This window comes from Aspergillus sydowii, assembly GCF_001890705.1.
Source record: "Aspergillus sydowii CBS 593.65 unplaced genomic scaffold ASPSYscaffold_2, whole genome shotgun sequence".
In the NCBI taxonomy this organism is placed as follows: Eukaryota; Fungi; Ascomycota; class Eurotiomycetes; order Eurotiales; family Aspergillaceae; genus Aspergillus; species Aspergillus sydowii.
The window spans coordinates 1,365,622-1,380,572 of NW_024467860.1; the positions used below are offsets into that span (position 1 = coordinate 1,365,622).

Below are 14,951 nucleotides of genomic sequence, written 5' to 3' on the forward strand. Positions count from 1 at the left end.
GGGCTTTGACCTGCTCATCCCGCCATCTCCGAGGGCGTGGGAGGAAATATTACACAATGGGACGGATGATCGTTCCACATATAATAATGCTGGAATGTAATATCGACGCCCAAAATAATATGCAGGTTTTGTCCTTGAAGGTCAGCATGCTTTTCGAATACTCCACCCGATGCCGATAAATTTTGAATCAGAAGAACGGTGTGAGACTGCAAGCCGCGCTGCTAATCCACATGTTGGTCACGATAAACAGAATGCGACAAAGCTGGCCATCTTGGTGGCTGAGCTGAGAAGAGGGAACAAGTGGACCGGTATCTCTGATGCTTTGCTAAAGCGGGATGGCTGCATATCTGAGAGATCGGAGCAAGGAGTGTTTGTTTGCCAGCTGTTGACGGTATTGTGCGACCGGTCGCGACGAGCACTCACTAAGGCATTAGAATATATCATAGCGTGTAAGATAGCAGGAAGATCCTCGGGAACAAGGAACAAGGAACAGAACCTGAAACATTTGTTCATAGTGAAGTGTTGGTGTAGAGAGATCGAGCGGCGAGCGCAGAGTGTGGAGCGCGGGAGCTGACTAAGGGCCGTTGGCGTTGGGCGCAGTTCCCAGAAATCCAGTTCCGGGACTGTCACTACGTCACCGCGCCTGGGGAAGATCAGAGAAGAAAACCGTGCCGGGTACCATTCTTGTTCTGCGACTGCTGCCACTCCAGGTCGTACCCCTCTCCGCAATGGAGGGTGAGAGCGTCCGTCCAGACCGCGATCGAAGCCGCGCAAATAGCTGAAACTTGGAAACTGACCTGCCAGGCCGCCAGGACACCCAGACCACCTGCAGATTCACCACGACGACGAGTGTGACATCACAGGCCAATCCTCGTCCTTTCCGCTGTGCTCTGTCTCGGGCCCGGGGAATAATGATGCTGAAAGTCTGGTCAGTGGCCTCTTTTCTGCCGCTCGCGACATTGCGTATCGACTGATCCAACTGCTGTGGCTTATCGAGCCTCACTGTGGTCGCATTAGCCTTTTCGCCTGCCCAAACTCCATTTGGGCGTAGTCCATCAACCTGTTCCCTGCTCCGTAGGAACAATCAAGCACAACCTAGCAGTTCTGGACCGGTGGATCTTCCAATCCAAACATTTCTTTCCATGCGCTTTCTTTCCCTCGCGCATTTTCCTCTGCTTTTATTGCGGCGTTACTTTCCCTCCTGGAGTGCCTCCCGGCCAAGCAATCAAAAGGTTCCAGATTTCGACCCGGGCTCTTCTGTTTGCCAGCCAGGAAACCATCTCTGACCTCCCCCTGATCTCATTATTCGCTTCCCCGCTACCACCACACTCTCCGTTCAGTTAGGAACAAACGGCCACGCAACTCGCATATCTCTGTGTCTCCCGCGCGCCCATTCGGCCAGCGTCTTCTCCTTGCTGCTTTTTGATCGCCCGAGATTCTTTCGACTTTAGGTATCTCCGTAGCCGTGCCGTCTCGTCTTCTAGGACATCGCTTGGCGTCACTCTGACCGATCGCGAAGATCACGCTGCGTTGCGCTGCTCGCAATGCTTGAACCCCAAACAACCTAGAAAACAATCTTTCCTCGACTGCGTCGACCCGAAAATGGCAAAGTCTCTGTACGACCGTATATGGCGTCGGGAAGCCGGAGGAGGCTCGTCATCGGCCAATATTCGTGGAATCTACGGTTCAAAGGAATGGGTCAGCGATCTCGATATTGTTAACGAGCTTGGGGGCCATACCGGTTGTGTCAACGCTCTCAGGTATGTGTGTGATCTCGCTCCACCTACACATTTCTCTTAGCCGGCGTCTCTCACTTCCCCTTGTTCGGGAAACTGATTCTTCACAGTTGGTCGCGTTCTGGTCGACTTCTCGCGTCGGGCTCGGATGACTTCCATTTAAACATATATTCCTACCAGCCAGAATCGTCAACAGCACCGTTTGCCTTGAATACCAGTGTTTTCACTGGACACACAGGGAATATTTTTTCCGTCGCCTTTATGCCGCATTCAAATGACCGAACCCTCGTGACTGCTTCTGGAGACTCTCAGGTACGAGTTTTTGACATTGAACATTCTAGTCGGAACGGTTCGCAGGGGGTTTCGAATCAACCGGGGAACCCACGTATAAATCAATTTTTCAATAATACACGACACCTCGATGCAGGCAATACCAACGCGCGAGTATATCGAAGCCATGCAGATCGCGCCAAGCGCATAGTGACCGAATCATCGCCGCATCTCTTCTTGACGTGCTCTGAGGACGGTGAAGTTCGTCAATGGGACTTGCGCCAACCTTCATCGGCGTACCCAAAACCCCGAGGTGGTCTTCTGTACATGGCACAGCGTGAAGGACACGATGACTCGAATGTCCCTCCTCCACTGATCTCGTACAAACGGCACAGGCTTGACCTGAATACCATATCATGCTCCCCGAGTCAGCCACATTATATTGCACTGGGTGGCGCACACTTGCACTGCTTCCTTCACGACAGACGTATGTTGGGGCGGGACCTTCCTGGTGAACGGGGTGATCCTGGTACTTCTCCTGGCATAGGAAACAGTCACGATGAGGAGCTGATGGGTCAGGCAACGCGGTGTGTCCGAAGATTTGCGCCAAACGGCAAGAAACGGACCAAATCTCGGTATAAAGGCCACATTACGGCGTGTAAAATCAGTAATGCCAACCCCAATGAGATGATTGTGAGCTGGTCTGGCGACCACATATACAGTTTCGACTTGGTCCGGAGTCCAGATGCACTAGACGCGCAGGAACAGAAATCGCCTGTTCAAGACAAAGGCAGCTCCCGTAAGAGGCGCAGCTCCAAGGACAGGAAGCGTAAGCGCCAAAATCGGACCTCCCAGTCTTCCCAGTCCAGTGGCGGTAGAAGAAAATCTCGACAAGGCGAAGAAGCCCACGACGACGGGGAACTTGCATTCCGAGTCCGGTATGGCAACGGCGAAACGGAAAACATCCCCTTCCCATTGTTGTTACACGAAGGTTCCACTGCGTCAAGCATGGATTCGGCAGAAGCGATGGAACAGGCGAGATACGCCGTGCTTAATGAGGCTCAGAGAGAAAGCTTGCGCATAGCCAAGGGCCTTGTCAAGCTCCGGAAAGCTTTATTCTCGCTCGAAGCGTCTGCTCGCGAAGAGGCGATGATGGCAACCCCATTTTCCGTTGTGGCCTTCCATGACTCGTTTTCTTCTGCCCTGATGTGTGCGCTGACATTCTTGCCTCAGATGGAAGAGGTCATGAGAACGTGGAGGTATCCAATCAACCCGACTCCAGAAATTGTGCGCATTCAGCAGACTCTGCGCCGTAACAGAGAATCGTCATATAGGTTCGTGCAGGCCGCTGGCACGCTTGCGCGGGCTTTGGATGGAGACGTACAAGACTATGGGGTCGACGATGATGTGCTGGAAAAGTTTCAGCAAATAGGACCCGCCCCAGGGGAGGACAACATAATCAATCGAAGAGAGCAGTTTGGATATGACTTTCTGAAAGCCTTGGTTCTGTTCGTCGAGGGCGGTCGGAGCGCTGTTCTTGCTGGCTTCAAGCGCAGCCCTACGCATGGTCGCAACCGAGACAGGTTTCCCATACCAGAGTACGCTGACGAAGGTGCTCTTGAAGCAGTGTTGATTCCGTATCTACGCCTGCTCGCAGACGATACTCCCGTGGTGAATGTTGATAGTTCCAGATTTGAGCATGACTCGACTCGGATACTCTTCCTCTCGCAGCATGCAGCGGTGACTGCTTTCGGGAATGCGCTGAGAAGTTCAGCGTCGACTAGGGTTGAGAACGGTGATCGGCCTAGCCCCAGATCCACTGACCCGGGAACCTTAGCACACTTCTGGCTCTTGGAGGTGGGCCGCGGCGTGTTAATGGAAGCGGGGACGGGTGTGAACTTTGAGTTTGTCAACCGCGCATTTGGAGGCCTCAACACGACCGTTGAGGATGACTCGGACGACGAGATGGAGGTGGAAAGGTCGCAAGATGATAGCGAGGCAAACAATGAAGAGGAAGCCATCCAAGATATCAGTTTAGCCATCAACCGGGGCTCCAACCGCCAACGTCATCCCACGTTCGCAGTAGGAGAGGACATAGGATTGCAGACACCTGATGACTCAACGAGCGATAACGAGAACGATGACGACTCTGAGGACGAGGACGAGGATGATGACGAGGATGATGAAAGTGACGAGGTTATTGGCCTTAATGACGACGATTCGGAATCGGATGCTGCGGAGCGCTTGTTTCAAAGTTACGGCTTTGAACGGAATAAAAGGGAGGACGTGGAGACCGACGTCCCATGCTCGTCGCATACCAGGGTCTATCGCGGGCACTGCAATGTCAAAACGGTCAAGGATGCCAATTTCTTTGGACTAAACGACGAATACGTGGTCAGCGGGAGCGACTCGGGCCATCTGTTTATCTGGGAGCGAGACACCTGCAAGCTAGTTAATATCCTCAAGGGTGATGATGAGGTGGTTAATGTGGTCCAAGGTAGGTTAGCGAGCTTCTTATGTGTTTTGAGCCTATATATCTAATAGGTTTGCGACTGCAGGGCACCCTTATGAACCGACCATTGCGGCGTCCGGTATCGACGACACGATCAAAATCTTTTCGCCAGACCAGCGTGCCCAAGAGGATGCCCGTCGGGGCGTCAATATCCTTGACCCGAACAACGCGGCCAACACGCTTGGGTCGGGATATGGAGGGTTGCAGAGCGCTAAGTGCATGCATGACAGCTACCGGATTATGAGCGAGAACGACGTCCAGCGACAAGGAGGCATGAGTGACGCATTCGTAACTGTACGCTCTTTTCTTTCCCTTTCTTTTTTCTTCTTTTGTTTACCGCTGCCTCGAGGAAGTTAGACATTTGCTAATTATTAACAGAGGCACATGCTAGCTCAGTTTGCAGCTACAGTGCGACAGCAACAGGGTGGTCTAGTTCCAGGAGAGCACTCCCGGATCGTGCTAGATGAAAACTGCAGTGTGAGTCAACCCCGTTACTCCCCTCGTCCATCTTGAAGTCAGCAAGCAAGCAGGATTGAATTGACGGATTCGTGTAGGTGATGTGAATGACGGCCAAATTCAACCCAATCCTAGGGGGGTCAGTAGAAATTGCAATAGACCTGTCCTTGGGAGAGCAGGCAATCCTCTCTCGCTCTCGCTCTCGCTCTCTTCTTTCAGTCTTTTCGGTACCTACCATTAGCTTTCATCCATGAAAAGAATCCAGGAAGTTGTCAATAATGGCAATGTCCATGTCGTGCAGGGACCTGTAGATTTATTTACTCCATTGACGTAGGCTCGCGGAGTGATCTTCAGCCACGACGTCAGTGGCTTTGGGGACTCTTCTTCCACTGAGCTCTCGGCCAATGACAGTGTGCACACTCATTCTCCCGTGCAGGGGCAGCATTCTTCTGACGTCGACTTCTCTTTGATTCTCTCGCTAAAGATATCCACTATCCACTCCCTATCCACAATGGGTCAATGGCACATCCAACGGCTAGCTACAGTGAGGGCCCCGCCTAATACGCATAAAACAGCGCCTGCTCGTCATCCGACCGACGTATCTTCCGATTCTCCTGCACCAGCATCGTCCTCAATATCCACGCCAGGATCGCTGCAGTCGCCGAAAACGCAGCACTCGTCGACATCGCAATCGGGTACCGGGGCCTGTCCGAGTCTGGCCAGAGATACTGCAACCGCGTTAATCATGTACTACAGTAATAACTAAATAAATGCCGTTAGGCGGGTCTCTCTCACCGCAGTATATATCATCGATATCGCCGCTACCGTGTTGACGATTGCAATCGACGATGCCTTTTTCTCCTTCGTTTGCCCGCACGTGCTCGCGACCCAACCCAGGATGATCGAGTTGCAGCAGTAGACGCCCGTTGCGAAGGCGCACATGGCGAAATACCGCGCTCCAACGTTGAGCGTTGACGTCGCGAGCACGAAGCCCATCACCGCAATGACTTTTGCAAACGTGATGTGCCATGTCCGTTCGTTCATACGGCCTGTATAAATAGTATCCCCCGTCAGCATCGGAGTCAAATCGTATATACTACACTATACATGAGTGAAGACAGAGAAACAAACCCGAGCTAATCGACCAAGCAATCGAGATAACCCCAGCAATGATATAAGGCGGACAAGTCAGCGCGAGGGTAGCATTCTGCCCAAGGCCCAGCGTCTCAACAATAGTCGGGAAAAAATTCTTATAGTTGCTCGCCGCCATATGGAAATGCTGCATCGCTGTCAGAACCCACAGCCTGGGATCCGACGCTGCCTCCCTCAATCCCGCCCAGACGGGTGTATTCTCCCTCAACTCGACCGTATCTCTCTGCATGCGCGCATGCGCAAGTTCCCGCTCTGCACGGGTTAACCACCGCGTATTCAGCGGCTCGTCGGGTAATATGAACCCGCTGATCACGGAAATCACGAACGTGATTACGCCCTGCAGGATGAACAGCCAGCGCCAGCCCGAGAGGCCTGCGATGCCGGACATGCGGAAGACGCCGATGGCGATGAGGCCGGCGAATGCGGTGCCGCAGATATTGCCTGTGAAGAGGATGGAGATGCGCGTGGCGATTTCTTTCTTCGTGTAGAAGATCGAGAGCATGTAGAGGGCGCCTGGGTAGAAGGGGGCTTCGGTTATGCCTAGGAAGAAGCGCGTGAGGAGGAGGCCCTTGAAGTCGTGCGTTATGCCGGTTAGAGTGCTAACGACGGCCCAGAGGCACATTGCACCGGACATGAAGAGGGAGGGCCGGAGGCGGGTGAGGAGCATGTCTTTTTTGTTTCCCAGGTAAATATTTTAGTATCTATATATGGGTGGATGTAATATGTATAAGGTTGGGGACGAGGCGTACTGCTTGGAACCTGCCCGAGGATGTACCCGACAAACAGAATCGAAACGCAAGTCTGATACTGCGTCGAAGACAGGCCGAGCTCGGCCTCGAGGTCATCCAGCCTCGCAACAGTGATTGCGTTTCGATCGAGGTAGTTGAACCAATACATGATCTAGAGGACCGGCATCATAACGAAGTCGATCTTCCGCACGAGCCGGATCTCTGCCGGGTCTGTTTTCTTCTGTGAGCCAGTCCAGTCGGCTGATTCAGACTGGGATTCTTTATTCTTCTCGTTTTTAGGATCCTCAGGGTCAGCGTCGCGAACTGATTCCTGGTGGTTGATCCAGGGCTTGTCAGTGTTACGACCATCTTGGGACTGTAGATTTGCTGGATTCGATGTCATCCTGTTTGTTCATTTATTTGGAAGAATAGAGAAGAGTCAGGATATACACTACACTAGCAGTGCAGCGTGTCCAAAGACACCTTTTTATACAACTGTATATCGCTCTTGGCCTACATGGCTGGGGCTGGGCCTTCGACCTACTCCATATTCCCCGCATTACCCCAGACTCCCGTCCAGCTCCTGGAGTATCCGGGCTGGGGAATTTGGCTTTTGCTATTCGTGTTTATGCCTTGATATTGGATCTAGGATTAGGGTACAGTAAACGTATTATTTGACGACTTTGGGAACGGACGGCCTCATAATTAGAAGTACCAATGTACGGTCCTGGTCTATTGTATCTACATTTGCTCAATATAGTTGCGGGCTCCCATAGCAGTGTTAGAAGAAATGAACAGTCCGCCTATTCTGAATACTTGAAAACAATGGGCCGAACATGAAGGCCAGTGAGAGGAAAGCAAATAATAATTACCATTAGATATTCGCAATGCATAATTCTTTCCCACGGTTCAACGGTAAAAACACATAAAGCCCTAACCGCTCCGATCCGTCAATACCGTTATTATCCGAAGGCCGAGTCCTGAAGTTAGGAGATATATTCTCAATCTATGTCAAAGCGGAAACATATGGCGTCCGATAATCATTTTCTTTATAAGCAAGCCACAAGGAAATGCTACATAGAGCAGATATTGTAGTCCGACCCGCTCGTATCCGGGGTCGTCGACGATCCATATAGTAGGACTGAAATGTGGCCCTCCCAAATGACCGGATAAGAGCGGTATCTGGATTTTGTATTTTGCTTCCTGAGAAGGATGAATGACTTTCCATTATGTGAAAGGATTGACTATGTTGGAGAGTTGTCATTGGGGTAGCCATAACTACAAACTGCATCTCCCAGCTACAAGAGCTTTCCCTTATGTTACGTTTTTTTTCCGCCCAGCACTTTTGTATAATTCACATCTTGTCCCGCTTGTACGATCTCAAATGCAGGTTCAATCATATGCTGTTTAGCATCGAATAGACGGAAAATGTGCAAGCCAATTTGCACAATGATGAATAAGCAAAACTGCACAATCTGCACAAAGAAGAAACAATCTAGAAACTTTATTGGTCCAGAGCGAGTGGGGATGAAGATACTTCCACTCGCTCTGCTCTACATCTTTATAGCTGAGGAAAGACCTTGTGCTTCATATTCATTCAGTTGCCCTTCAATTTTCAAATACTGTACTGTCTAGGGTTGTGTCCTGGGACTTACTCTCACATTGCGGGGCTTGAGTCTTGCTCGCCACGGCGGTTGAAAATTTATAGATCGCGGGGCGGAGTGCATATCCACCAGAGTTCCCTACAACCAACACCAGAGGCCGGATTGAAACCCTCTAGGTACCTTGGGGATTACCACCAAGGTATACATTTCAAGATGCAAGAACTACTACAGTCACGCGCGTCTGCCACCTCCCAGCTCTATGCAGATCCGCACAATCCCCACCGTCACCTGGGCCGGGGCCTGGTCCATGAGCGTCTGGGATTCCCGGATCTCGCATCTGCGGATGCATACCGCGCGCTTTCGTTACTAGACTCTGTTGTTGATCCAGATGGATGTGAGTTCCATGCCAGGCGGCGGGTAGTGAAGTCCTCCACACCTGCACCTGCACGCGAGGAAGACGACGACGAGGAAGAAGAAGAAGAAGATGACGACGAGGGATATGAACCCATCACACAAGATGAATACAACGCCATGATTGGGCCCGTATATGCCCTGCTCGTGAGGAGTCTAGCCCGCTGTGGATGTCTACGCGATGCATATGAATTCGCCCTACGCGGCCGCGCAGTTCTTGACGAACGCTCACTGTCTGACGAGGGTTCCTCTACGGCGAAGAAAGACCTCGAAGACCAGATTGCGTTCATTAAACAAGAGTACTATGCGTCGAAAGGCAAGGATTCTCAAAACGATGAAGAAGAGATCAACCCAAGCGCGTTGAAGGCACAAGGCTCTGCGCGCCGAATCCTCTACCCCTGGAATGAGCACGAGCCGGACCGCAAGTCCCCTGAAACTTTGAATCTCTTGAATGAGCGTCTCAAGGACGTCGCTCCAAAATGCGAAGTGCGAGCCGTTGCACTACCCGTCCTTCACCCATCGTCAGACAGCACCAAGAAGGGAGAGGGCAAAAAAGAAAATGAGGAAGAGGAAGAAATCTCCATCCAACTCGGCCTCTTCGCTAAAGAAGACCTACAACCAGGCGAAACAATCCTGCATGAGTCCTCTCTTCTCACAGCCACAAACCGCCTACACGATGACACCTGCGACGCCTGTAATGGTCCCCTCCCACCCCTCTCTTCCGAAAACCCCCCAGTCGCCTGCGATGAATGCTACGATATAATCTTCTGCTCGCAGGCCTGCCACGATAAGGCCCAGGAGGTCTACCACGGTGCTGTCTGCGGTCTCATGGAGAGCCTCGAATCCATTGGGAAGGACATTCCCGACCCAAAGGATAAAGCTGACTACTTATACCTCTTACTTCTTGGCCGCGCGCTTGCAATGGCCGCAACGCAGGAGATCCACCCTCTTGATTTACCTGAGATTAAATATATCTGGGGCGATTTCGTCACGGAAGACGATAATGGAGATAGCAGCAGCAGCAGCAGCAGCAGCGGTGGCCGCATGAAAGGAACCCTCCCCTTCAGCTTCCAGCTTTCAATCCTGCAGCCGATGCGGTTGATTGAGGAAATGCAACTCGACCCATACACGACGCTGGATAGGTACGACACGTGGGTCCTTAACACGATGTACGCAAAGTTCCGCGGCACGGCGTCTGGTCGGCTCTCGACCTGGGATGGCGGGCCGGAGACTTGCGCTGTGCATCCGCTTTGGTGTTTGGCGAATCACTCGTGTGATCCGAATGTGAGATGGGAGTGGGGAGGGGAGATTGCTTTTGTGGTTAGAGGGGAGAAGGAGCGGCCTGTGTGGAAGAAGAAAGGGGCCGAGGAGAGGGTTGAGGGCGAAAGGAGGGGTGAAGGGGTGAGAAAGGATCAAGAAATATTGAACCATTATTGTGATATTGCGCTAAATGTTAAGGAGAGGAGGGAATGGGCGGCTGGTGCATTGGGAGGGGCGTGTTTATGTACAAGGTGTGTTTGGGAGGCTGGGGAGGTTGATGGCTAAGTTACTCATTAAGACGTTATTAGAGCTAAAATAGACAATAGAATGGTGTTACACTTGGGGTGGTGTTATTGATAGTGTGATAATTTATGTTAAAATACATCGTTAAGAGCACAAGACAGCCGTTTGTTAACCGGCTCCTTGCATGCACTGTTTAATATCAAGATTCCAAGTAAATCACCGACGAGGGGGAGTGGAAGACCGTGCTTGTCGACGGGGAGGAGGCGACGCGGATACTGAGCTGGAGTTTCGTCGTCGCTGATTCCTGCCGTATCGCGGGCTAGGCGACCGAGACAAGGAGTAATCCCGGCCTCGAGAGCCTGGGGCCGGACGTCGTGGAGGTGAGCGTGGCCTTGATTCGTTCTTCTCGACTCGCCTCGGCGGTGGTGATAGCGACTCTGAAGAGTACCGTCTGCGCGCAGGCGCTCGCCGGGGCGGTGGAGAAACAGAGCGCGAGGGAGATCTCGAGTAGCTACGAGCCCTTCCACCGCTGCGACGAGGTGGGGTGACGGAGCGAGAGGGACTGCGGTTCCGACGTGGAGGTGGAGATCTAGAGTCGAAACGTCCGCGGCCAGAGCGAGGCGGTGGACTGCGAGAAGGGGACCGACTGTATGAGACCGAACGTCGGCGGCTTCGCGAAACAGGTGATCTAGAACGCGAACCGGTATAGGAGCTAGGCGTGTAGCTGCGGCGCGAACCGGACAAGGACCGCGAGTAGGACCTGCCTCGGCTGACCGAACGTTGTCGGCTACGGCTCCGGGACGGAGAGCGGGAATAGGATGGAGAGCGTGAGTATGAGTAAGAACGAGAACGAGAACGTGATGAATACGACGACCGTGAGCTGACAGACTCCGAGCGCGCGGGTGGTAAGGCAGGAACTGCAGGTTTGGGCATATTCTGCAGGAACTCGCGCATCTCCTCAGTCAATGCACCGAAACCGATGCTGGTGAAATAGTTGATTGAGAAGCGGGTGTTGCGCGGGTTGTCCGTGGGAAACAGACCGTCGAAGCTTGGTCGTAGAATCTCATCGGTCATGCGTGCTCGCAGTGTTGGTATACCAAGATGCTCCGCGAGGTCCTGGAATAGAATTTTGATGAAGATACGGCTGCTCGATGTTGTCTCTTCTTCGTTTAAATGAATAATGGACAATACATGCCAACCGAGGGCGTCGGTGCTCAGCATGTGTCCAAAGAATCGAGCAATATTGCGCAGCCGGTTGGTTTCGTATCTATGAATGGTGTCGTAATATTTGGCGAATGCGTTCTCAAAAAGGTCCGACCAAAGACGGTTAATCTTTGCGAACCTCTCCCCAATAAGGCCATAAAATTTAGAGTATGTCCGCTCTTGGGAACAGCATTCGATGATCATTGAGGGAAGCTCCGGTTCCAGGCCGGCTGGCAACGAAATCTTCATCAACTTGTGGCAACATTCTTCAAAGTCGATACTGGACATGATTGTCAGGTAAATCGTTCGGCGCAAGTTCACAAGATCTGTATTGCTCTGATCCTTGATGTCCATCTGTCGCTCTTCTTCGGATTCCTCCTCTGAGCTTTCGTCACCATCATCGCTCTCGTCTTCGTCGTCACTCCCTTCCCCGAGAATCTCTGCCTTCAATCTTTTGTAGGCCTCCTCATGCTCCTCCCACTGCGCGTCGTATTTGAATATATTCAAGGTGTCTTGAGTCTCAATCTCGTCATCCAGCCCGATCCGGTGGGTTATTTGGTCCTCCTCTTCAACCAGATCAAGTTCCTCCTTGACAGCTGGGTTGTCCTTGTATCGATCCTTGCGTACCTGGAAGAGTACTTCAATCATATACTGCACACGCTTGTCAATGTCGGCTTCGTGGAGAATATTCCTGAACTGGTCGAACACTGCCAACGAGATGGGCCCGCTCATTTCCTCCAGGTGCTGGCCAACTTCCCGCGTTAGCCCGACGGCAATTTCGACACTGTCATCGGTGGGCTTGTGAAGTAAAAGGAGCAAGATTTGCGCCGCAAGCATTTCATGTACGACCTGCTGGTTACATAGATGGGCGATGAACGTTGTCGACGATATGCACACCGCCTTGTCGTTTCTCTTAAAAGCTTTTCGGAATTGGATGATCAACCGGTTCAAGAGAAGTTCTCCAACCTGAGGTAGCTTTGTATTGACAATCGCCGCCATGGCAGCATAGATCGGCGTAAAAGGCAAACTTGCTGCCTGAGCCTTCATAATGCTCCTGCAAAACAAACCACGACCCCGGACAAGATTCTCGCCAAATAGCTCTGGAACAATGTATTTGATGTTTGAGACGTTGACTTTGTTGATTAAACCGTTGATCGACTTCTTCAAAGCCTCCCAGGCCATTCGTTGGTACTCTTTGCTGGTCTTGTCTGTAATCTGCGCTTGGAGAGCGCGAAGTCGCGCGGGAGGAATATAGGTACCTCCCGAGCGCATGTTGAGGAGCTTATCATATTCCGCTTTGGCTGAGGCCTGTTTCTCCTCCTCAGTCATAGGCTTTCGCGCGGCTTCCTGTTTTTCATGTTCGCGTACACGCTCTGCTAGCTGACGCTCTCGCTCGATCGCACGGTCCGAATCAATATGCGGCACATCTCCAACAGGACCCACCGAGTCGCCAGGGGGTGACCGGCGTCGATTAGGTGAAGGTGAACGAGAGGGAGGCGATCGCTTTCGTGAGCCGGATGGCTGGGGAGAATAGGAAGCGCCTGGCGGAGGTGTAGGCACCCGTACGGCGGACTGCAAAACGACGGGATCCGACATCTTTGGGGCGCCTTCAACTAGATGTAGGTATTCCGTGTTTCGAGCCAGGATCTCGAGCTGGTCGAGCTGGGAAGAATGTCTTGCGGACGGAACGTGAGGCGGCGAAAGAAGAGTCTTAGCGTGAATTTTCACGTGACCGCCCAGGAGCCAGGCTGGCCGTCCCCTGGTCGCGTATACAACAAAACCGCTTCAGAAACCGTCTTCGCCTGTGTTTGGTGATACTAGGCTATCTGTCACTATGGTAAAGTTTCACTTTTCATTTGATTGCTAGCTAAGGAGGGATTCAGTTCGCTGACTGAAAATATTCTAGCTGGGTCAACTCGTGGGATCCGCCATGCTTTTGGCCGCTACTGTGATCTTCCTCTACTACACGGCGTGGACACTTCTTATGGTATCTCGCCCCCTTCCCGCAAAGAAATGCTATTCTTCTGCTGGTCAATTAGCTAACTATACCAGCCATTCGTCGACCCTGGCCACCCTCTCCATGCCTTCTTCCTTCCTCGCGTATGGGCAATCCGCATCCCCGTGTTTTTGACTCTCCTGGGCTCGGCCGTGGTTGGCACGTTCATCGGAATCGTGATGATCAACAGCAACAAGAAGAAGGCGGCCAAGGCCAAGGCTGCTGCCACGAAGAAGAAGACTTGAAGAGGTGGACATCGTGAATGGTGGAAGGGTGTGTATAGGATGATATTTCAAGGCCCCAGGGGTGCTGGCTTTATACTTGATAACCTGTAACAATAGTTCTTTATTACCTTATAATCGCGCTTTGCCGGAGCAACGACCTGTGATACTTGAGCGGATGGAAGCTGTTCTTGATATCTTTACCTTAATTGATTTTCCGTTTTGGGTTATATTTACTCCAAGGGGGAAAGGAGACTTTATGATACAAAGCGTTAAAACTTATATGCATCAAGGGGTTCCAAACAAGTCCAACCGGACTAGCCAAGGTCAGGATAAGGATTTGATCCGATCATAAGCGTCATCATTGCATTTGACCCTGGCACTGACCTGGAAAGCTGATGGCCTCATGCCTCGTGACCCAAAGTCACGGGGATGCCTGTAAGACTGTTGTCAGCTGCTGGCCGGTTGGAAACGGTCGCCTCCCAGATGAACTGAAGTTTTGAATCGGGACCAAGGAGAGGATGGGCAGGAACCATGGCATTCGGCTGATGCCGTTAGGAAATGCGTCCAGTTCTTGGATGAGAGACTGTTACCCCTCATGTGTAACAGGCTGTATTGCATACATACTAGACGGAGTCACATCTGCAGCTGCGCCATCAGTCCAAACCCCAAAGGACCGGGGTGTTCTCTTTTCCTAGATCTGCTGGCAGTAGTAAGCCTCCGCGTCCCTTACATCTTCTCGAGAATCTAGCGGATGCGAACTGCCGTCATCACCTACAAAGGTATTGTCAGCGCTGGCGTCATGTTACAACCCGTCAGGTTCCTGTATTATATCGTCTCCAACAGCCAATCGCCGTGCTACTCCCTGTCATGGGAACCCCCAACAACAGTTGCTGGCGCGAGTTCCGAGCCTACAAAGACGGAGGCGCAGTGGCTCCAAGGGTTATTAAGAAGAGATCTTTGCCGGAAGATGGGAGTCGCGGGAAAATTACGAACCCAACTTTGAGTCAGCCTACCAAAACGATAGATGTCATTTCCAATACCTCCTGTATGCTCCTGACCTGATCCGGTTCCCCTCCCCCTCTCCGACCCCATCATCGCCCCTCTATCGCTATCTACTTCCCACCCTCCTACAACAATCCGACTCGCGACTCTATCT

General features: G+C 52.0%; 4 protein-coding genes across 4 annotated transcripts; 2 read left to right on the forward strand and 2 right to left on the reverse strand.

The window, feature by feature from the left end:
• Positions 1–37: 37 nt before the first annotated feature.
• On the reverse strand, positions 38–1,434 carry ASPSYDRAFT_620980 (uncharacterized protein). The gene is made up of 4 exons (XM_040850075.1): positions 1,061–1,434; positions 680–1,002; positions 504–574; positions 38–422 (listed from the first exon to the last, which is right to left on the reverse strand). Exons 1-4 carry the CDS (start codon positions 1,164–1,166, stop codon positions 326–328), a joined length of 597 nt encoding a protein of 198 aa, XP_040705998.1. The 5' UTR covers positions 1,167–1,434; the 3' UTR covers positions 38–325.
• A 168-nt stretch (positions 1,435–1,602) lies between these two features.
• Positions 1,603–10,414, forward strand: ASPSYDRAFT_55110 (uncharacterized protein; the record flags this gene model as incomplete). The annotated part of the gene is made up of 5 exons (XM_040848980.1): positions 1,603–1,760; positions 1,847–4,503; positions 4,535–4,812; positions 4,897–4,993; positions 8,658–10,414. 5 exons carry the CDS (start codon positions 1,603–1,605, stop codon positions 10,412–10,414), a joined length of 4,947 nt encoding a protein of 1,648 aa, XP_040705999.1.
• An 861-nt stretch (positions 10,415–11,275) lies between these two features.
• ASPSYDRAFT_122436 (uncharacterized protein) lies at positions 11,276–13,171 on the reverse strand (the record flags this gene model as incomplete). Its single annotated transcript, XM_040840428.1, has 1 exon — positions 11,276–13,171. A coding segment is annotated over one exon (1,896 nt), but the record flags the coding sequence as incomplete, so codon positions are not given.
• Positions 13,172–13,481: 310 nt separating this feature from the next.
• ASPSYDRAFT_144021 (dolichol phosphate-mannose biosynthesis regulatory protein) lies at positions 13,482–13,816 on the forward strand (the record flags this gene model as incomplete). Its single annotated transcript, XM_040841394.1, has 2 exons — positions 13,482–13,562; positions 13,628–13,816. Coding segments are annotated over 2 exons (270 nt in total), but the record flags the coding sequence as incomplete, so codon positions are not given.
• Between the last annotated feature and the right edge of the window lie 1,135 nt (positions 13,817–14,951).

Excerpts from the sequence above, each read along its gene's own strand:
- ASPSYDRAFT_620980 (XM_040850075.1), bottom strand. The coding sequence starts at position 1,166 with ATGCGCGAGGGAAAGAAAGCGCATGGAAAGAAATGTTTGGATTGGAAG. Across the intron at positions 1,003-1,060 it reads TCCTACGGAGCAGGGAACAG|TGAGGCTCGATAAGCCACAG; the intron begins GTTGATGGACTA and ends ATGCGACCACAG. Across the intron at positions 575-679 it reads GCAGTCGCAGAACAAGAATG|TCAGCTCCCGCGCTCCACAC; the intron begins GTACCCGGCACG and ends AACGGCCCTTAG.